Source organism: Sciurus carolinensis, chromosome 16 (assembly GCF_902686445.1).
Source record: "Sciurus carolinensis chromosome 16, mSciCar1.2, whole genome shotgun sequence".
Lineage (NCBI taxonomy): Eukaryota > Metazoa > Chordata > Mammalia > Rodentia > Sciuridae > Sciurus > Sciurus carolinensis.
Genome location: NC_062228.1, coordinates 61,362,754 through 61,384,838, shown reverse-complemented (window position 1 = coordinate 61,384,838; position 22,085 = coordinate 61,362,754). Strand labels below are relative to the sequence as shown.

Here is a 22,085-nt window from a genome sequence, read left to right as displayed (position 1 = left end):
TCTCTGTCACAATTACTCACACATTCTTCTCAGTGTGCGTGAGTACCTTGGGCATATATATAAATTGTGTTTATCTCCAGGTCAGTGAATGCCAGCAAGAGGGTGGTCACATCTTCCTTTACATTCCTTCCCAGTTCCCCACAGCCCACCAGGACAGCATTGCACACTGCAGCAATTAAACAGGCTCTGGTGTTTACTCTTGATGTGGGAGTGTGATGAGTCAGTTGACATGTGGGGGTGCTCAGAGAGTGTGTGTGATAGAGAATGAGTGACAGGGAGCTCACATGGAGGTCCTGTGGGTCAGATGAGGAGGGGGCCTGTGGCTGGGTGCTGTCGAGAGTACAGTAATGGGGAGAAGGCAGAGGGGGAGAGGGCACATGGGGTACAGCGTGTGGAGTGTCTTAAGTGCACTGGGGAGTTTAAGGAAATGAAGGGCAAAGTCCACAGAAATTAAGGGGGATGAGACAATTTGGGTTTCAGAGCCTAAGGGTGCAGCAGTCCTGGGGACAAGGTATATATTGGGGGTGGAGATCATGAGTTCAAGTGCCTGAAGAGCTGAGGTAGGAGAAATGCCAGAGCAGTTATTTCCACAGGGATTACAGGACCAGGGGGAGGAGGTGCATCGGTTTTCCTTGATTTAAAGATTATTTTGATGGAAAGACAAACACACTGACATGTGGATACAAGAACCACAGAAATCTTTACTATCTATAGCTGCAAAGGGGAGCAGAGGCCGGGTAGGCCACAGAGGTGCTGCTCTTGGAGATCAGCTACAGCCAGTGGGGGTGGCTTGAGTAGGGTAAGAGGTGAGGTTCGCCAGGGCTCCCAGGCACTCTGTGCAGGAACTGGTTTGAATGATTTCATGAGCTCTGGCCTTGAGGGACCCTCCCTAGTTGTCTGGAACTTGCTGTTGAGAAATTTGATCAGGTGCCTAGTGACCATGTGTGAGAGCCCAGTTAGAGGTGTTTGAATGTGGAAATAATCAACTGATGAAGAGGTTTCTCTATCCAGGGCCTCCAAACTGTGTCAAGACAGACATTTTAAAAAACCCAGATATATTAGAAATGATTGGTGGAGTAGGGATGGTAAGAGACAGAAGCACAGGATGAGGACTGGAGCCACAAACTCTGTGTGGAAGATAATGGAATGTGGAAAATCATGGGGACTATTGGTGATGCAGGGAGGTTTGGGAGACAGTGGGGCCAAATAGAGTGAAGGCCCCAGAGGAAAAGTGCAGGTGCTGGGGTATGGATGTGACACTGCTGTTGATGTCACTTAAAGCTTGGGGGCTGAGATTTTGAAGGAGGGCTGTAGAAGTCCTGGGAATTGGGTTGAGGTCACTGGAGTGAGCATAAATAATGAGGAGTGTGGAAGGGAGCTGAAGAAAGTGGTTTTTATGTTTCAGATATGAGCTCATTGTGTGAGACAATGCAAGAAATTTTAAAGGTGAACTCTTGGGTTATGAGAGCTTGGACCTAATCAGTGCATTAAAGCCCTGATAGGGACTAACTGGGTGGTACCTGTAGGCAGGCAGGGAGTGGCCGGAAGAGGTAAGTCACTGGAGTGGTGCCCTTGGGGTTTATAATTTGTTCCTGCTGAGCAGAGCTCTCTCTGCTTACGACGGTCATGGCCTGAGCTGTCTTCCTCCACCATCCACCATAATGTTCTGCCCAAAGCAATGGAGCTGGCCATGTATGAACTGTGACCTTTGAAACTTTGAGCCCCAAATAAAACTTTCCTCCTCTGTGTTGTTCTTGTCAGGTCTTTTGGTCACAGCGATGAAAATTCTGACTGAACGGTGATGGAAACTGAGCAGTGTCTCAGGCCTTCTCTTGTTTTGTTCCTGTACACATTCCTGAAGAAAGCAATGCAGAGGAGACAAGGTTTACTCTGGCTCACAGTTTCAGAGTTCTCTGTCCCGGGTTCCATTCCTCCACTGCTTCACTCTGAGGTGAGGCAGAGCACCACACAGGGAGCTAGAGGACTGTCATCAGCCCACCAGGAAGACTATGCTCAACACCAGTATGACCCCGTTCTCCCTTTAGTAATCACCTCCGCACTGACCCATGTCCAGACAGGTCTCTCTCTGCTCTACAGTGAGGCACGGGGCTTAAGCCTTCAACATATGAATTTCGGGGATTAGAGAACTCAAGCCATGAAACAATGGGTGTCTATAGATATCATTCAAAAAGCATATTTTAAAATGTAGCCCTGGATTTGCAAGACAACAGGAAAGCTGCATAGAGAAGTAGTAGAAGAAAAGGGGTTGTTTCCTTCTCAGACAAAGATTAAATCCTCCATCACAGATTTCACCCTCTTCCAGCAAGGCCACTCACTCTGTGTGGACTAAGAGCTTGAGAATTACATCACATAGACACAGCAGTGTTTACAGCAGCTTTATCACAATGGCCCAACAAAAGAAGCCACCAACAAGGTCCTCCACAGGTGCATGAAGTGAGGAACTGTGGTCATCCACACAATGGGATATCATTCATTTGCAAGGAGCAATGAGCTACCAAGCCATGAAAACACGTGGAGGAAAATAAAAATTCAAATTTCTAAATGAAAGAAGGCAATCTGAAAGCTACACACTGCTGAGCTCTTATCTATAGGCAATTATAGACAGACCATGAAAAGATCAGTGGGCATTAGAGCACAGGAGGAGGGAAGGGATGGAAAGTACAGCACAAGGAATCTTCTGGGTACTGAAACTTCAGTATGATGCAGTAAACTGGGTCCATAACATTTACATTTTCCAATTCCAAAGAGTGAACTCCAAAGTGAACTAAAATTGTTATTTTAGCCAATAATTGTCTATTTATAGTTTTATAACTGTGATATAGATCAGGCTAATGAAAGATGTTATAGTATGGACAATGTGTGTCCACAGAAGTGGTATAATGAGAAATCCTAACTATAGGCTCCTTTGTTCTGTAAATATAGATTGCTTTTAATAATCAAAAATAAATTTAAAAGATATGTAGTGCATCAAAACCAAGTGAATATTACCTTGGAAATTCAAGGTGCATTCACTATTTGATAAGCATTATCATTCAGAACATGAAGCAACTAAAGGAGAAAACCCTCATTAGGGCATGAATAGATGAATAAGAGAATTAGACAGTACTCCACCCACATTCATGATAATAATGCTCATCAGATGCTGTAAGTGGGCACTTTCCTGATATCCCTGGTAACCACCACCCTGTGCAGCTCTTCCCAGAAGAAAATCACAGCCCTACAACTCTAAACCTGCTCCTGAAGGCGACCCTGGAGAGATGGTTTCCACTCTGCAACTCATCTTAACCACAACCCCTGGGATGACCTGTGGTGATCATGCACCCTGGGTCTCTTGCTGATTTTCTGGAAGGTCTGGCCTTGGGAGGACATAGTAAGCCCTGGGTGGTGGACACTGGTCACAGTGTCCACATGCAGCAGAGGTGGCGGGTCTGGTGGCAGGACTGAGCTGGCTGACCCAGGTGAGCACCAGAGGGTCAGGGTCAGAGGACATTGTGGGAAGAGGCTGCATCATGTGAAGGTTAAAGTCTTCCAGCACCCTGGGGTTCCATTCTCTGTGCATGCCAGGAAGCTTTTCTGCAGACAGGGGGACCAGCAATTAGGGTCTGGGGTCCTTGCTGGTTAATTTTTTTTGTGGGGGGGTAGTCAGCACTGCGAGGCTTCTTTGAGTCATGATGTGGACTGGCTTGGTGTATCCACATGTTCCAAGGACATGTGATTCCCTTCTAGCCCAAGCACGTGCATCTGTGGATGTGGTGATATAGACTGAGACAACAGTTAAATGGCCCACAGAGGATTGCTTACATTGGTCATGCAGACAGCCCTACACTGAGCCCCGGAGGGGAGGTGAGACCCATGTAGGGCACCATTTTAAAAATAGTCTTTTTCTGTCAGGGTCATGCCTGGAACATCCTGAAAGCATCTTCTGGTATCTGTCCAGATGCCTGAGCTATTGGAAGCTCCTCCTTATCTTCCCTGGGCATCTGTGGGGTGCAGTGCAAGCAACAGGTGCCAAGCTAAAACACAGAGAGCAGTGTGTGCAGTAAATTCCGGATCTGGGAATAAGAACATTCAGAAGTCCCTTGACATTTTCTTACACACCCAGCTATATTCTCCATCCCTCCATCCCTGTGACATTTAGAAATCCATAAGCCACCATTATCCTTCACTTCCACCCAACCTTTCTAGAATATATTCCCTGGACCCACATTCTGTAACCTTTTTGAAAAACGAACAAAAAACAACAACAAAAACAGAACAAACCAAAAACTTTTTTTCCTTGTTCCAAGAACCAGAGTCTGACCACAGTCCTCCTCACATTCAGTAGCTCCTGAAAACTCCATCGCCTGTGTCTTCCTCCCCCTTTCCTGTATCTACTACCAAGTCCAGTGTCACCCCTTACCCTGTGTCCTCTGCCCAACACCCTCAAATCCACAGAGCTCAACCTTCAGGCACCTCAGCTCCTCTGTGAGCTGCAGCCGACCACTACCCATCACCTTTGCTCCTGGGTGCCTCACCACACTCATAACCTGGGTCCCACCCTCTCAGGCCCCCTTACCTCCCTGTGCACATCCTTCCTCCCTCCCCATGCCTGTCCTCTCCGCATCTCCACCTCCTTTGCTTACACTCTGAATCTGCCTTAGTCCACCGTCCACCAAGGTGGGCTCCTCCTCTCCTGCTCTTGTCCCCTCAGCATGCACCCATCACAAGCTTTCCCCTGACCATTGACCCCTCTGCCAATGACTGTGCACTGTCACCAAACCCTTGTTCCTGTCACCTGGCCATCCATCCACCCAGAACCCAGTGACTTTATGCCTGTGAGTTCCTGGCTCACTCTGTCCTGCGTGGTCACAAGCCTGGCACTGACCGGAACCTTGAGCAACATGTCACATATTTTGCCTTTCCCTTGTTCCTTTTCTCCTTGTGCTCTTTAGACCTCTAGCTCCACCATCTCATGTCTGCCACCCATGTCCCCGTGCCCTCTGCTCACTCTCCTCTATCACACAGCCATGCACGGTCCCTCCCCTCCACACTCCACTGGCAAGCATTTGCCCTGGTGTGTTTAGTACATGCCCTTGAGGGCCAGTGTCCACATGGTGAGGGAGCTCTGAGCAGTCCACTGGGGAGAGCAGAGTCCTGAGCCCCTCAGCAAGCCCCCAGACAGGTTCCAGAGCGAGTGTTCTCAGGATGTGCAGGGCCAGCTCCATCTGTCTGCTAGTCCCCGGGCCTCCCTTTATTTTAGCTCCATTCTCATTTTATGAAAGTTATTTGTTGGAAAAGTCTATTCATTTCACACAAAACACAGCTACTAGCTGGGTCTAGTTTCATACCTTAAAAATCCAGCATTTACCACATCCCTTTCACCTGCTTCAAATGCTCATGTTTACACAGGAATTTATGATGACACCTGTGGAGTTTAACATCAGAATATCCTCTGTACTCAGCTCTACCTTTCCATAAAAATAGACTTTGCCTTAAATAAGTGAAGTCTTAAAACTCAAGCTTCTTCAAACATTCCCCAAAGAGTTCACTTTCACAGAAAAACCCCAGCAACTCATGTGGCCTTCTCAAAAAATATCATATGGGTGACAGACAAGGACAGAGATACTAGGGCAATGGAGGGCAAACAAATTAATATCCTATAATAATTGCTTTCCCCACTGTCCCTGTATGATTCCTTTGCCCCTCCCCCTTTGCAGCTGTCCACCTGTGGGACTTTCTCTGATATATCTCATGCCCCTACCTGCACCAGCAACTTCACTATTACAGATGAATGGGCTCTCCTAGGAATACAACCTAGCCTAAATACACACGTTTATTCTCATTTAGAGAGTAGTACATGCTACCTTTTAAGAATGATCCTACAAATATGTGCAATCAGAAAAAAGAGAAATTACACTCCATTTATGTATGACTTATCAAACTGTATAAATGCTTTCTACTGTCATGTAATGAGAACAAATAAAAAAGTTTTAACAAAAGAAAAAAGAATGTAGGTAAGACATGTCCCTGTATTTGCCTGTTTTGAAACACATCTGTGGATACTTTCACAAAACGAGGAAATGTGAGATTATGCTGTGACTCCTGTTCAGAGGTGTGATCCCTGGATGAGAAAACAGGCACCTCCTTCTACTGGGCACAGCAGGCAGGTGGAACACTGCTCCCACTGGCTTTGCTTTCCATCTTGGAATGCAGCCTGGGTGGTGTGGAGTGGCCCAAAGGCATGTTGCACAGAAAGGGGGTTTACATCACGCCAGCTCTGTTCCCCTCCACCACGACCATGTGTCCCACCTTCCGCCAGCCGAGGACCCCAGTGCCCTTTAGGGTTGCAAAGTTAAGTAACTTTTCCATCCATTTCTCTATTGATGTTTTCAGTACGAAGAACAATTAAGCCCTTGAATATTGTGCAAAAACATGCAATTATGTTTTATGATACAATTAGGCATCTTTTGGCTTATATCTTGGAGAGCGAACCCAGGGGTGTTTTACCACTGAGTGCCACTGAGCTTCATCCCCAGCCCTTTTTATTTTTCATTTTTGAGACAGGGTCTTGATAAGTTGTTGAGGCTGGCCTTGAAATTTGGATGCTCCTCTCTCAGCTTCCTGAGTGGCTGGGCAACACAGCATCCAGCAGGACTTTGTCATTTTTATGCACACAAAGCAGAGACTGGATAGAGTGGATACATGGAACTTATGCCTCATGACAAGAAAGGGGCTGAGAGTGGGGAAACACACTGAAATTAGGTCATTTGTGTTCACCAACCACCCTGTGGGTTTTGGAAATAGAGCAATATGAACACTTAATATGGAGGAGAGGGTGTGGAAAGTCACAAAGGTGCCCACCAGGACAAGAATTCTCTGGGTGGCTCTGGACTCAGGGGACGTTCTGGGGCAAACTTGGAGGCTGTGAATATGCTGAACCTGCTGCTTGTGTCTGTGCAGAATGAGAATCATGGAGCCACTGGACCCGATTATGAGCACAGAAAACACCACTTCAGGAAATACAAACATTGCTGTATATACTGAGTATGTTAATTTGTCACGCCCTGCAGAAGTACAGTACCCATAATCTTTTTTCTCTGTTGTGTTTTCACTACTCCATTTGCTAAGCATATAGAGAGGAAAAATGGAGTTCACCACCATGTACAGGATCCAGCAGATGGAAATGGAGAAGCCAATGTACTTTGGAGCTTTTCCTTTGAGATCCTTCCAACAGGAGTTCATGGGGCTGATTGTGATGTTCTGGTAGATGCTCAAGAGGCAGGTGATGGCAATGGACACACTCCTGCCCACTCGCTGAATGTATAAAATAAGTTTGCATCCAAGGTCATTGAAGAAATATTTTATCCCCAAAGCTGCGATTGTCTGGGGAATTCCTTTAGAGAGAATGACCAAGGCGTTGGCTATTATCAGGTGCCTGAGAATCACATCTGTGGACCTTAAGGCACATTCATTACAGGAAAGAACTAAGTAATAGTAAAGCAGAGAGAAATTTCCCAAAATTCCAACTACCGTCTGTGATAAGAACATCAGTCCTATGGCCACATTCCTGGAGGCCATTCTGTAATTCAGCATGCTTTCCTTTAAATTATGGCAACAATTGTTCCTCTGAATAAAATAACTATAAGAATAGCTGTACCCATGCACTGTATTCGTTTGCCACCTGCAGGGCTGAGGCAGAAAAATCACTGGAGCCCAGGAGGTGGAGTCCAGCCTGAGCAACATAGGGAGACCCCCATCTTCAAACAATTTTTTGACACCAAAAGTTACTTCATTGCATGTGCCCTGTGGGATTACAAAGACATTAAGATGCACAATGTTGCTGGGGAGAATTAACAGTATGCTTTATAGAAAAATAAGCCATGATGATGGAGTGATGCTAACCTTGGGGAAATGATGAAAAATGAGAGCAAGTGTGTAGAAAGAATTTAGCATTTAAAATTTCAGAATGAACTGGTATTTGCTAGTCATATTGGAAAAAGAACTTGAATCGCCATCCACACCATGCAACAAATCAAATCTTGGGATTATTGAGTTAAACTTTAAAAGTAAGCAATGCAATCTTGTATAATAATATTATTATTTCTGTGGTCTTTGGTAAGAAAATGTGTATTAAACAGCACAAACACATAAAACATATGGTCGAAATGACAAGTTAGGATACATTAAATTGAGAATTCTCTCTTATCAAATGCCATATACAGGTTGAGTTTGATATATCCAGTGCTAACGAGCTTTACAGAATACAGAATAGAAGAAAAATAGGTGAACCTTTCCAACAGGTTCTTCAAGAAAAAAAGCATCATTCAATGAAGGATGAACATGGGGGGAAAGTTCAGTTTTTTTTTTTTTTATTTAAACCACTCCCTAATGTAAGAACAAGCCAATCAGAATATATAATAAAAAGGTAGGAAATACCATGATTGGCAAGGATGAAGTTCAGCAAGGAATATCATGCACTGGCAATGGGCATTAAAATTGGTGTAAGTATGTGGCAAAACTGTTGGTGCCAGCAATGCCCACCTGACAAATGCTCATGCAGTCCTCCAGAAATCGCCCTGTGTCCATGTTGGATTTAATGAATGTAAGATTGTCCTGAGGTTTAGTTCCACCAGGGAATGGAGTAGGGAGGCAAGGGGAAGGGAAGTAGTGGCAACTGCAGTGGAGCAAACTGTATGCCATGCTTGCATAATTATGTCAAAATGAGCCCCAGTATTATGCGTAACTATAATGCACTAATAAAAAATTTTAAAATGAAAGAAGGAGGTAAAACTGTTCATGAGGAATCAGAGTCGATGTTACAAAATGATGTGCTTTTTTAATTGAAAATAAATTTATCAAAAAATTCCTTCTAAACAAAGACAGTTCCCCAGCAGAAATATCCACCAGTTGTCATTCTTAGAATAAAAGTATACTGAAATCTATAAAAAAATCATTAAAAATATTACTTTGATCCTGAACTATGAAATATGAAGTAGTCATATCTGGTAAAGAAACGAAGTAGTCATATCTGGGAGAGAAAAGAAGTCCTCACTGTGTTCAGGCTAAAAGCTTCTCTACCCTGACAGCTACATGAGTGAAACTGTCAGTAATGAAGCAGGATTTATGGAGGACATTTCAGTACAAGAGATATGTCAGTAGAAGCTGGAGCATGTAAATTCCATGCTCAATGAAATGAAAAACAAAGGAAAATGTGACTAATGTTGGAATATTATTAAACCAGAGGTAATATCACAGATTCATTTGGTCCCGACAACCACTGTCTGCTTCTCATCATTTTAACGTTACCTTCTCTTTGTGTCCAGCATGGAGCGTAGCCTTGCCACAGCCAGCACAGCTCAGGGATTCAGAGGAGAGGTGACTCCTGTCTGCACCAGGTGGATTGTAATGTGGAGTCGGAAAAAGAGCATCTTTTATTCCAGAAATAGTCCCGTTCTTGGTTTCTGCACAGAGTGAGGTGATCCTTCCAGTTCCATCCTCATCTTTACTGTAGGTGTGAGTGCTTTACACACACAGCCATCATAGGAGTTCAAAAATTTATTCTATGATTTTCTAAAGTAATGTGAAAGAGCATGTTAGTTGCCAAATACAGTCCTTAAATCCCTTCCAAATAAGAATTTACCAGTGAGAGTATTTTTCACCAACAATCATCCTCAGTGTGTATGTATTTAAAAACATTGGGAGCTGTGAGGAATTAGCATCAGGTCAGGGAAAGAACTTCTGTTATTAACTCAGCTCATAACAAAAGCATTGATCCTCTCCCTTCTCTACACAGGCACTGACTCTCTTTCTACCCAAAACCTTTTCCAGAAATGGTGACTTCCTCAAACTTTCCTCCTTACACCCACTGCCTCTGTGATAGAAGAAGAAAATACTCACTGTGTTTCCTGTGTGCCAGGTGGTGGGCTCAGTGTGAGGTCTTGGCATCAAGTATGGAGGCAGGGAGCTGCTGCACCCTGAGATAAAGGTCTGTGCTCCTGTGACCTCATGTCCCTAAGGGCCACACTTATCATTTCACCTAGAGGCAATGACAGTGCAGGCCTGGGGAGCCTGCGAAGAACTTTCTCCAAACTTGCTAATTACTAAGGCAATTATGAGTTCCTTGTTAGTAACTTCAAAAATAAGTTTTGAGGCATTTGGGAGAAGCTATTGATCCCTGGAGGTTGACAGGGTGTCATATGGAAGGTGCAAGAAAGAGTGAGGCGTGACCTCTGAGGGACTTACAGAGGGTCTCTGTGTCTCACTGGACTCTAGGATTACCTGTTATTGACTAAACCTTGCTAATTCTTTCTCCTTTTCCCTTCTTCCCCATTTCCTTCCTCTTCAGGGAAATGCTGAGACCAGGAGCCAGGTCTATGCTGTGGCCCTGTGGCCTCATCTCTGGGTAGGCTGAGGTATGGAGAGTGCAGATCACGCTGAAGGTGCGCGCTCCTGCACGCGACATCGAATGATGTCCTCAATCCAGTCCTGGGCGATGGAGGTTCTCACCAGGAAGGAACACTCAGAGAGTAGCCAACAGGATGGGTTATCTGGAGCACCAACTAAGGGGCACCTAGTGGAGGCTTTTGCGGGTGGAGCCTTTGAACACGGAACCAGCCCCCAGCATTTGGAAGGACCTGGGCTTCAGTGATGAGACCTGGGGTCTGATGTAACCCACCGGCATGTTCATAAACAGGTTATTCACCATTTTTCTTGAAGGAGCCAGTGCATCCTGGAGAGGCCCAAAATGGGCTGCCAATCCACGACTGCATGAAGCACCTGTGCTCCGTGGAACAGAAGCCGTGGACACAAATGGCAGAGCTGGAGAAGACATCAGCCCAGCATCAACAGCAGCCGGCAGAGCAGACGCAAGACATCCAGCAAAATGTGTGCGATCCGCAGGGTCAACTCCAACCTTCAAACCTGCAGTAGATGGAACACAAGGAAATCGTGGAGTGGATGGACCCCCTGCAGCTGGCCACAGTGACCTGCTGGAGAGGATGGTCTGAACCGCAATCTGCGTTCCAGTCTGTGATCAAGCGCCCTCTGGTGGACAGTGACTGTCTTGCCTCTATTGTCAATGAGCCAATTTAAAATACCCAGGAACATGCTGGACTCAGAGTCTGGCCACACTAGAGACCAGACAGATGAACCAGCGCTTCTATGAGAACTACATGGCCACATGCATCCCGGAAAGAAGACTGCTGTCCTGAGGGCCTGTGAGAACCAGCCTGTGGGTGATGACGTGGTGCAGGAGCCAGAGCTTGTCATGATAGTTTTCATAGTGCGGAGGAGATACCGGAGAGCAGGACCAGCCATGGGGAACAGAGGGACATGGGAAAAGCCCCATCCCTCAGGCAACTGGGCCTTGAGTCCTCACTCTTCTTAATGTCTCGGCTGAGCTTGAGCCTGCTCTCATTGAAGGGCCCTGAAGCCCTTGCTCAGCCTTTCAGGGGAGAAACCCAGATTCGCGTCTTGCAGTATTCCTTCCCCGACAATGTCTGCAAATCCTGTCACCAGGCTGATGTTCCCTGCTGTCGTCTAGCTCAGACTTCTCTGCTGTTTTGATTGTGCCCAAGGTGTTCAGGAGAGGCCAGTCCTGGAGAAGGAATTTCCCACGGATGAAATCTGTCCAAGGGAGAAGGATGGCTATAAGGAAAAGTAGAGGCTAGGGCAGTTAGATTTTAGGTGGAGCCAGGCATGGTGGCACAGGCCTGTAATCCACGCTGCTCAGGAGGCTGATGAAGGAGGATCCCAAGTTGGAGGCTAACCTGGGCAACTTAGTGATACTCCTTTCTTGAAATAAAAAATAAAAAGGGCTGGGGTCTGGGGTCATGGCTCGGTGGTAGAGAGCTTGACAAGTATTGGGAGGCACTGGTTTCAATCCTCAGCAACACGTAAAAATAAATAAATGTAATATGTGTCCATCTACAACTAAAAAAATATTTTAAAAAGTGCTGGTGATGTAGCTCAGTGGTAGAGCACCCCTGGGTTCCATCCTCTGGACCAGAAAATGAAAGAAAGAGCTTAGATGAGTACCTAGTGAAGTGGGCTGAGAGAGCAGGAGAGGTCAGGCCTGTGTCCTGCTGGCTGTGGAACTGTGGGTCCATTTTCACATAGTGTAACACTTTGCCAGCTGACCTTGCAGACAGTATGCTTCTAATTGAGTTGTAGCCATTGGAGTTGTATCACTGTAGGTTTCCTGTTCTACATTTTCTGGCTTCCCTTCTCTTCTCAGGTTAAGAATTCTCTTATCCTGCGTCAGGTCAAGCTGATGTCCAGCTGCCATGACCATGATTCAGAAACAGGAGGTCCATTCAGACTTTGAAGCCAGCTGACAGCAGGGCAGTTGTGGGATGATGCTGCATGAGTGGCAGGTTGAGGGCTCAGGGATCTGAGGCAGGAGGCCTCTACCTGTGCAGGAGCAGCGTGAGGAGAGGGGAGCAGGTCCTGCTAGTGCAGCCTGCTCCCCTGCCCCATGTGATGGTCCCTAAGGCCACTGCTGCCCTCTTTCTGTGGGAATAGATGAAGGTGTCACAGCTAGGCCAGTGGACAGTGTTGCCCAGAGGAAGTTTCCAGTGCATGTGAGACAGCACTTGGAGAAAGCTGGTTTGAAGGTGGTGCTAGGAGGAAGGAGAGTTTTAGGAGCAGGGTCAGCATCCGGATCTGTCCCAGGGATGGTGCCCAGTATGGAAAAGACTGACTCACTCCTGGGCTGCGTGATCCAGTCACCAGTGTCCCAGGGTGACAACCGATTTCCTCCAGGGCACTTTTCCTAGTTTGCAAAATCTAAAGGTGGAATGGCTATTGCCTGGCCCTGCATCTTCATCTTCTTTGAGTCCACATGTTCTTTGCAGATAATCTTCTGTTCTGTTTATTCACTGGTTTTCCAAATCCGTCTCTCCAGTCGAGACTCACCCCCAGGTGTATGGATCTTTCCGTTTCCCCATGTCCATGTGTGGGTGGGAGGTGGCCGCCCTCAAGTTGAGATGCCGTTCAGCCTCCCCCATTCTATGCTTTAGTGATTTCTCTTTTTAAAAATATCTCTAGACCTGCCTCACTCACTGAGCTTGTGTGTTTTGCTGAGTTCATCCTCCTGCTTCCTGAGAAGCAAGAAGGAAATGGAAGAAAGGCAAACCCAAGTGGCATTCGGCACAAACCCATAGTGTTTGTCCATTTCCAGACTCTGAGTAGCATAAGTCTGAACCAGTAGTGTTCACCCAAGTGCTGTCTAGACCCCTGGACTCTCAGACTCAAGTGGCAACAGTTGGCAGGGTTCTTCTCCTTCAGTGGTAGTTCTGTTTGGTATGAGCCCTTGGGCAGATCTGTCCATACCCACTCCTCTTGGTCTCTGGATTTTTTTGTTTTTCGATTTCAATTTGTGCGACAAGGGGTCTGCTGCAACAGTGGAGGGCCTACTCCACTATTAAGAGCCGCAACACATTGTGTGACTGCAGAGGTCTGTACGTTAGACAGAAACTCCCATATCATCTGCCTGCAGAAACAGGAAGTGAGTCTCATTTCAAAACCCCAGTCTTATATTTGGTGTCTAATAAAATATTTGGCGTCTTTGGGTGAGTGAAATTGATCAACAGTTTTTTTTTTTTTTTTTTTTTTTGTTTTTTTTTTTTTTTTTTTTTTTAGGATTTGTGTACTCCTTTTTAAACAAAAATTTTCTTCAAAAATACCAGGTATTTATTGGTCCTTAGGGAGAATATCAGATACACTGGGAAGGTGCTATTTTTTTTTTTAAATATCTCTCTCAAAAAATCCCAGACACCTGTTGACAATCTGAGAGTGCCGGGTGGGGCAGTGCATACCTGTAATCCCAATTGTTTGTCCTCAGCAATTTAGCAAGACCCTAAGCAATGTAGTGAAACCCTGTCTCAAAAACACAACAAAAGTGTTGTGAATGTGGCTCATTGGTTAAACCTCTCTGGTTCAATCCCTCATAAACCACCCGCCCCCCAAAAAAGGGAGGCCGTGTGTCTAAAGGCATGGGTGACAGGCTTCTTGGAGTAAGCTTGCTCAATCCCCTTCCTTCCTGATGCAAGAAGGCAGGTCAAGCTCTGTTTCGACTCAGGTTTTAAGTTTCATCTCAAAATTTTGGTGCCCAAACCACTCCTGACCCTCATCTTGGCTGTGCTCCCATTGCAAAGGCTGACTATCTTCCTATAACGTGGACTGCCCCTGTGCAGAGAGGGACATGAGGAAGGCCATGGCCGCCTGCTGTGGGTATAAAGAAGTGGTGGGAGGTGGAGGTGGTGGAGACTGGAGCTGAGGGGCCCAGTGGAAGATGCCACCTTTCCTGTAGCTCACCCTGAAAGGCGGTTGCTTGACAGATGTGGCCATAGCACCCCACGAAGTCTCTTTGGGCCACCACAGGATCAGCAGCACCTTGTGGTTCACAGGTGCTGTGCCAGGGAGACCCTGGGTGAGGCAGTGCTAGAGAGCCTGCTGGATTGCGAGGTCCTAGGCATCAACTGAGCTGCTCGGGGTCTGTGAGGATCAGTGGTCATCATCAGAGGGGCCCAGGGAAGCCCTACGATTGGGATACCAAATGAAAACCATCTAGGTTATCAGTAATTTTTTTTTTTTTTTGGTAAAATTGAAGGAAACTTCAGAAAGCAAGGCACCATAGATTTATTGAAGGACATCACAGGATTTTACCTGGAGTATGAGCAACCCTTGTTTCAAAAGATGAGTGGGGTGCCCAGCTTCGAGTTCTCTGTTTGATTTCTTGAGGGTGTGCTTGGGTTCTAAGTGGAAGTGCCATTGTTAGATTCTGCTGATTTAGAGAAGGTTAACAAGCTACTCAAAGATCAAGTCACCTAACAATCAGGTCCTGTGGTTGCCACCTTATACTTGAAGGTCAAAATGTTCTTTTGTTAAACAATCTAACCATTCATAAAATGCTGGAAAATTTTGCAACTTCCTTAGGTGGATGCTGTCCTAGTTGATGTCTGATCTTTGATAAGCGTACATTGAATGTTCTGTTTATCTTTAACTGATAAACATGACTCATCTTGTTTTTAGAGGTTTTCATTTACTAATAAATATGTAGGTAAATGTACATGTGTGTGCATCCACATCACTTAAATTAGTTTTGTTAGGCATCAAACAATAATTTTAGAAAATTGTGTGTACCAAATAGAAATTTCAGATTTAAATAACAATTTCAACAATGGCAAAAGCTTTAGCATAAAATTTGCTTTCTGTTGCTTTCACTTCCTAGTCTTGTTGATTCATTTGTGAAATTATGTGGAATGTATTTTTTATGTATCTACTCTTAGGCTTCTGTGTTAGCTATTTCTTTTGAAGGAAATACCAGTGTTTTTGTATTCAAACCCTTTGCCTTTGACAAATGAAAATTGTCTTATGTTTCATATAAATTTGGATGTAATGGAAAACCCTGATCAATAAATATTCTCATGATGATACCTGTTTTATTTAATTTTCTATGTTGATTTCTGTTGTTATTTCCATGATGCTACATCTCATATTTTCAAAAACTGACCAGGGTGTGCACTTATTTAATATACTCATTGTCCCCCTCGACATAATGTGAAATGTGGTAGTAATCTTTCGCTGCAACTGATCTTTTTAATTACTGATATGAATTTTTAAGTGTTTTTATGTACAAGCCAGACACGTGATGCTAGTGAACTTTCCCAAATTGAGCACATTCCACTGCGTGCAGCTCCTACGTAGAAAAACGATATCCTCAGTCTGAGATGTTTCATTGCCTTTCTCAGATCATCCCCCAGGGTGATGAGTGTGTGACAACTCACAACCCAGATCACTCTCACCTCCTTCCTACTTTGTACAAATGAGAGTTCAGGATGAGCTCTTTTATATTTGATGGTACAAATTCCATGTGGTCTCAAATTAGCATATTTTCTTGTTGTTGGGGGTGCAGTTCAACCATAGGAATATCAAATAATTAAGTATTCTTCTTTTTAAGAAACATTTTTATGCTTTTTCTTCATGCATTACTGTTATGTATACCATTGGGATTCAGGGCCATAATGATACCAGCAAGAATATAATTTGCTCCAGCTCAGTCCACAGTACTCCTTTCCCTCCCTTTTAGATCCTCTGTTCCCTTTCCTCCACTCTACCCATCTTCCTTCTACTTATTTACAGTCTTTTTAAAATCAGTGCTTTATAGATACTCATGAAGATGAAATTCACCGTGGTATATTCATACATGTACATGGAATATTTGGATCAGTTTTATTCCACTGTTCCACTCTTTTGCCAGCCCTCCTCCTTCACCCTCAATACCTTCCTCGACCCCACTGATCTCTCTTCTATTTTCATGGGACCCCTCACCCTGTTTTTTCTGTGTTTTATTCCAGTTTCTGCATATGAGAGAAAGCAATCGACCCTTGACTTTGTGAGTCAGTTTATTTCAATTAGCATGTTTTTCTCCACTACTATCCAGTTACCAGCAAATGCCATGATTTCATTCTTCTTTATGTCTTAAGAGAACTCCATTGTGTATATAAACCACATTTTTAATATCAAGTCATCTATCGGCAGGCATCTGGACTGGTTCCCTAACTTGACTATTAAACATTGACATGGCAGTATCTATATAGTATGCTAATTTTTGTTCTTTTGAATAAATAGGGATAGTGGGGTCATATAGTTGTTCCATTCCAAGTTTTTTGATGAATCTCCATCTTTTCTAAAGCGATTGAACTAATTTGCAGTCCCACCAACAATGTACAAATGTAACTTTTCTCCCACATCCTCGGCAGCATTTATTTTTATTTGTAGTCATGAAAATTGCCATTCTGCCTGTCCTGGGCGGTGTTGTTCACAGGGAGTTTATTTGTCTCCATAGTGGGGGTGGAATGTCAGCTGGCCCATCTTTGCATGAGCTCCCTGTAGAGGTTGTGCTGAGTGCTGGCTCAGGAATGGCTCTCCCCAGGAACAATAAGTTCTCTGGTCTGCTCCACCACACTCCCCTTGTCCAAGGTGAGGGTGAGCATAAGGCTGTTTCAGTAACTTCAGTTAGTAGCCATCCCTCCTCGATTTCCTTCTAGATGGATTATTGAGACATCCCACTGCAGAGGTGTTCTCTCTGGTTTTACTTGATGTTATCTGAAGGTGGGGAGAAGCCGTGCTGATTTAATTTCTTCTAGGGGAGGCTGGCCAGCTGTGGACTCTGCAGGAGGGCATGCATTCCTTGCCTGGCTTTCAGGGCAGAGTTGGGTTAAACCGCTCCATCTCCTTCACTTCCTTTTCTGTACCTGACCTTTGCTGAACCTTGTCTGCTTCTCTTCCCAGTTGTTGTTGAGGAAGTGAGCTTGTGTTCTTTTCCTCTCCCTTATTCTCTCTCTGCTACTCCTGCCCCCACCCTACTCCAGTTTCAGGGATAAGGATTTCTGCCCTTATTTTCTCTTCCTGTAACCAAAGTTCAAGTGCCTCCAAGTCTTGAATTGTGTAGTATTGATTTTTGGAGTATTTACACTGTCACCACCTCTCTGGTCAACTGTTCTTTCAACTGCTTTCTTTACGTGTTGTGGAGGCTCAGGGATTCTGCTTGATATGCTCCTCCATCTTCCTCCTCAGGCATTCTTCTCTTGAGGAGGACCTGGGTGTTATGAAAGGAGTCAATGTTGTGGATGGTATTAATTCTTACAAGAATGGGTCATCTTACCCAGAATAGCCAGAACAATGCTTAACAAGAAGAGTGAAGCAGGAGGCATCAAAATACTAAACCTTAAACTACACTACAGAGCAATAGTAACAAAACAGCATAGTACTGGCACCAAAATAGACAAGTAGACCAGTGGTACAGAAGACAGAGACAAACCCATGTGAATAGAGTTATCTCATACTAGACAAAGGAACTAAAAACACAAAGTGGAGAAATGTTAGCCTATCAACAAATGATGCTGGAAAAACTGGAAATCCATATGTAGCAAAATGAAATTAAACCTCTATTTCTCAGCCTGCACAAAAATTGACTCGATGTAGACCAAAGACTTAGGCATAAGAAGAGAGACCCTGCACCTAATAGAAGAAAAAGTTGGCCCAAATCTTCATCATATCAGCTTAGGACCTGACTTCCTTAACAAGATTCCTAAAGCACAAAATAGTAAAATCAAGAATCAATCATGGGATGGATTCCAACTAAAAAGCTTCTTCTCAGCAAAAGAAACAATCAGTAACCTGAAGAGAGAGCCTACAGAATGGGAAAAAATCCTTACCACATGCACCTCAGATAGAGCACTAATCTCCAGGATATTTAAAGAACTCAAAAAACTTAATACCAAAAAAAAATTCCAATCAATAAATGGACTATGGTACAAATTTCTGTCTTAGTCAGCTTTTTTGCTACTGTGAGCACAATTGTAGAGGAGGAAAAGTTTATTTGAGGGCTCAGTGTTTCAGAGGTCTTAGTCTGTAGATGGCCAGATCCATTCCTTGGGGCTTGAGGAGAGACAGAACATCATGATGGAAGTGTGGCATAGGGAAGCAGCTTGCATCATCAGGAAGGACAGAGAGAGAGAGAGAGAGAGAGAGAGAGAGAGAGAGAAAGAGAGAGAGATTCCACTCTCCAGATACGATATATATATATATATATATATATATATATATATATATATATATACCCCATAGTCATGCCCCCAATTCCAACCTCCTCTGTTCACATCCTACCACTTCAATTTATCCCATTAGGGATTAATTTATGGATTGGGTTGACTCTTACAACCCAATCATTCTCCTCTGAATGTTCCTGCATTGTCTCACATGTGAGTTTTTTTGGGGAACCTCATATCCAAACTATAACAGGAAGAATGAAGGAACTTTGTGTTGTGCACAGGGGAGTAAGGGGAGGAGAGGAAATGTGGGGATGGGAAGGACAGTGGAATGAGATGGACAATATTACCTTATATACAAGTATGATTATGCTACCAGTGTGACTCTGCACCATGTAGAGCCAGAAGAATGAGAAGTTGTGCTCCACTTGTGTACAATGTGCCAAAATGCTTTCTACTGTCATGTGTAACTGTGATTTCTTCCGTGCGTGCTCCTATCATTCCAGTTCCTTCTGATATGAAGACCTTCCCAGAGCTGAGCAGATGCTGTCCCCATGTTCTTAATCTCCAGAACTGTGAGCAAAGTAAATTTGTTTATCAAGTACTGGCACTTAGGTCTATGGTCATGTCAATAGAAACAAGTTAGAATAACACATGTCTGTCTTTCCAATTTGGAGTGTCATAGTGAGCACTGCATGCAGGGTATTTTGGTGACACTTGAAGGTATTTCCACTGGATAAATATGTAGTGGTGCTCTTGTTGGTCATAGGCTTCTGCCTAAAATGTTGGTATGAATTTCAACTGAGAAGATGCTCCAATTTTTAATAAACAATATTGAATGCGTCCCCTTTATACTCAATTATTGTCATTGGGTTAAACATGTTTGGGTGCCACACAATCAAGGATAGTTGTGGTGTCTAAAGACTTTAGTGGGAGTGGATCCAGGGAAGACTGGAGCAGGAAGCCCCAGGACTCTGTATCTCCACAGACAACAACTGAGTGCTGAATTGGCCTTTTCTAAAACTGAACATGTGTGATATGTAACGATTCTCCAGGCACTGTCTGGAGAATACTGAAGACTTGAAACTCCAGGAGACAGCTTGAGTAGAAGACTGAAATTAATTCCATACCTTTCAGATCTTGGGCGGGAGCATCCACCCATCCCCACTTCACCCCGGGGCACCACTGTGTGTATGGGCTCCTGTAGCAGCCTGCCCACACCTTGCAGAAGTCAGACTGGGGTATGGAAACCCTGTGTGTCAGCAAGGGACCGGGGCTCCCATTGCTGGTTAACCTGGGAGCTGCTGACTCAGAGAGAGGTACTAAGGTCTCGCTCTGCCCAAGCATTACAAGACACCTTCTACTTGCCTCTGAAATTCAAAGGGCCTCTCTCTCTCTCTCTTTTTCTCTCTTTTTCTTTTTTTTCCTGATTCTCCATTTCTGAAGGTAGTCATTTAAGACCTAGCACATTGTAAAGTACTTGCATATACCATGGAATTTAGAACGTCATTTTACAGACACAGAGCAAGGCACCATCCTAGATGAGACCTGAGAAGACCTTTCATTTGCATTTGTTAAAAGGAAAACTACAACGATTAAAAAAAGATGACAGAACAACAAATTTTTGTAAAAGAAGAAAATATGATCTCCAGATCCAGATCTAGCACATTATTTTTATCTGTCTAGTTTCCTATCGTTTCTGCATCTCCCTCTCTTTGTCCATTACACTATGTATTTGTATCTGTCTCTTTATCTGTGTGTCTCTCTTTGTATATAATTATGTGACTTTTGAGGAAAATAATCCTTAATTTTAATAAAGTCTAATTTCTCACTTTACCCATGCTGTGTGTTTTGTATGAAATATTATTTTTAGAATGCCTTTTCTAAAACTGAACATGTGTATGTGTTCAAGATGTGGGTGAAGACTGAGGTTCCACTGCTGCAGCGTGGTGAGATGACGCAGGTCACACTGACATTTTACGTTTCCTTTCTTTCTGCCTCTCCCATCATTTCTCCCAGGTTAGCGACACCGTCCTCAGTGACGACTGACATCCCCCTGGGATACTGAGTATTCTCCTACTCTCGCTTCTTGAAATGTCTCCATCCCACAAAACACATCTGCAAAAGTGTTCCTGGTGTCAAACTGCAGTGAGCCCTTGTGCTGGAGGAGTGAGGTTGCCATTAAAGGACAATGTGCTGGGAGATAGAAGAGCCTGTGGGGATTGGGCCCTGGGAATGGCTTTCTCAGACGGTGCTAACCCAACTCCAACCCCAACACTAACCCTTCCCACCCCCATTATGTGTCATCATCCACTTATTAGCCATATCATTCTTCCTTTGGTTTTTTGAGATTGGCTTATCTCACTTAGCATGATGGGAGAGGCTTTCTCAGGCCTCTGGGCAGGGGCTCTCCTTCACCATTATTGTTTCCTTCTTCACACTCTCAGCAGGTTGAATTCCCCTGTTAGGTTCTCAGGCACCTGTTTTTTTTTTTTTTTTTTTTTTTTTTCTTTTTATTGTAAACAAATGGGATACATGTTGTTTCTCTGTCTGTACATGGCGTAAAGGCATACCATTTGTGTAATCATAAATTTACATAGGGCAATGATGTTTGATTCATTCTGCCATTTTTTCCCTTCCCCCCTCCCCTCCCACCCTCCCCCTCCATCTATACATTCCTTCCTTCCTCCATTCCTGCCCCCCTCCCTAAACCCAACTCCAACCCCAACACTAACCCTTCCCACCCCTCATTATGTGTCATCATCCACTTATTAGCGAGATCATTCTTCCTTTGGTTTTTTGAGATTGGCTTATCTCACTTAGCATGATATTCTCCAGTTCTCAGGCACCTGTTTTTACCAGCTCCTAAGCATTCTGTCTGGTGTCCCCAGACAATCGAAGCCTTTGGATTTAAACACTTCCTGCAAGGTTTAGGCTGCAAACTTCTCGTGGGCAGGCACAGGTTGATGGGTCCCGCCTAGTTCTTGAGTATCTTCCAGACCATTCATCAGTCTCCGGAAACCACAGGGTACGTTGGCATCTCCATTGCCTCTGCCGATCCTACTCAGACTGATTTAATTTCATTTTTCCTCTCTTTGTCTGCGTTGACACCGTGCTCAGACAATGCCCATGGAGGGAGCCTCTTGTGTCCACAGGGCTCCATCCCTCCTGGAGAGGGGAGGGGAATACGAGCGCCATAGCCAACATCCAAAACTGGGAGCCAGAGGTTTCCCTTCCCGCAGGATCTTCCTCCCTGCACTCCTGTCAAGCGAGGCCTCCCTGGGTTCCTGGAGCTGCACAGAGCAGTGTTAAGAAGAGATGTGGGAAAGAGAGGAGGAGATGGAGCCGTGTTAGGGAACAAAGTTTCTGTGCTACCTCAAGGGTTGTTCTGTTGAGCTCTGTTCTAACAGTGTAGACTTCAACTCATTTGTCTGCGTTAGTCTCTTCGCCAGCTGTGAATCATAAGACTTGTTGTATTTCTATGTATTCTTGATATTTGCAATTTTGGATCTGACAAATGGGCCTTGGCAA

At 44.5% G+C, this 22,085-nt stretch overlaps 1 protein-coding gene across 1 annotated transcript; it reads right to left on the bottom strand.

Moving 5' to 3' along the window:
* Positions 1 to 3,914: 3,914 nt before the first annotated feature.
* LOC124966203 (vomeronasal type-1 receptor 4-like) lies at positions 3,915 to 7,617 on the bottom strand. Its single transcript, XM_047527250.1, has 3 exons — positions 6,656 to 7,617; positions 4,227 to 4,236; positions 3,915 to 4,034 (listed from the first exon to the last, which is right to left on the bottom strand). Exons 1-3 carry the CDS (start codon positions 7,591 to 7,593, stop codon positions 3,915 to 3,917), a joined length of 1,068 nt encoding a protein of 355 aa, XP_047383206.1. The 5' UTR covers positions 7,594 to 7,617.
* Between the last annotated feature and the right edge of the window lie 14,468 nt (positions 7,618 to 22,085).

Coding starts and splice junctions, on each gene's coding strand:
- LOC124966203 (XM_047527250.1), bottom strand. CDS start 7,593: ATGCTGAATTACAGAATGGCCTCCAGGAATGTGGCCATAGGACTGATG.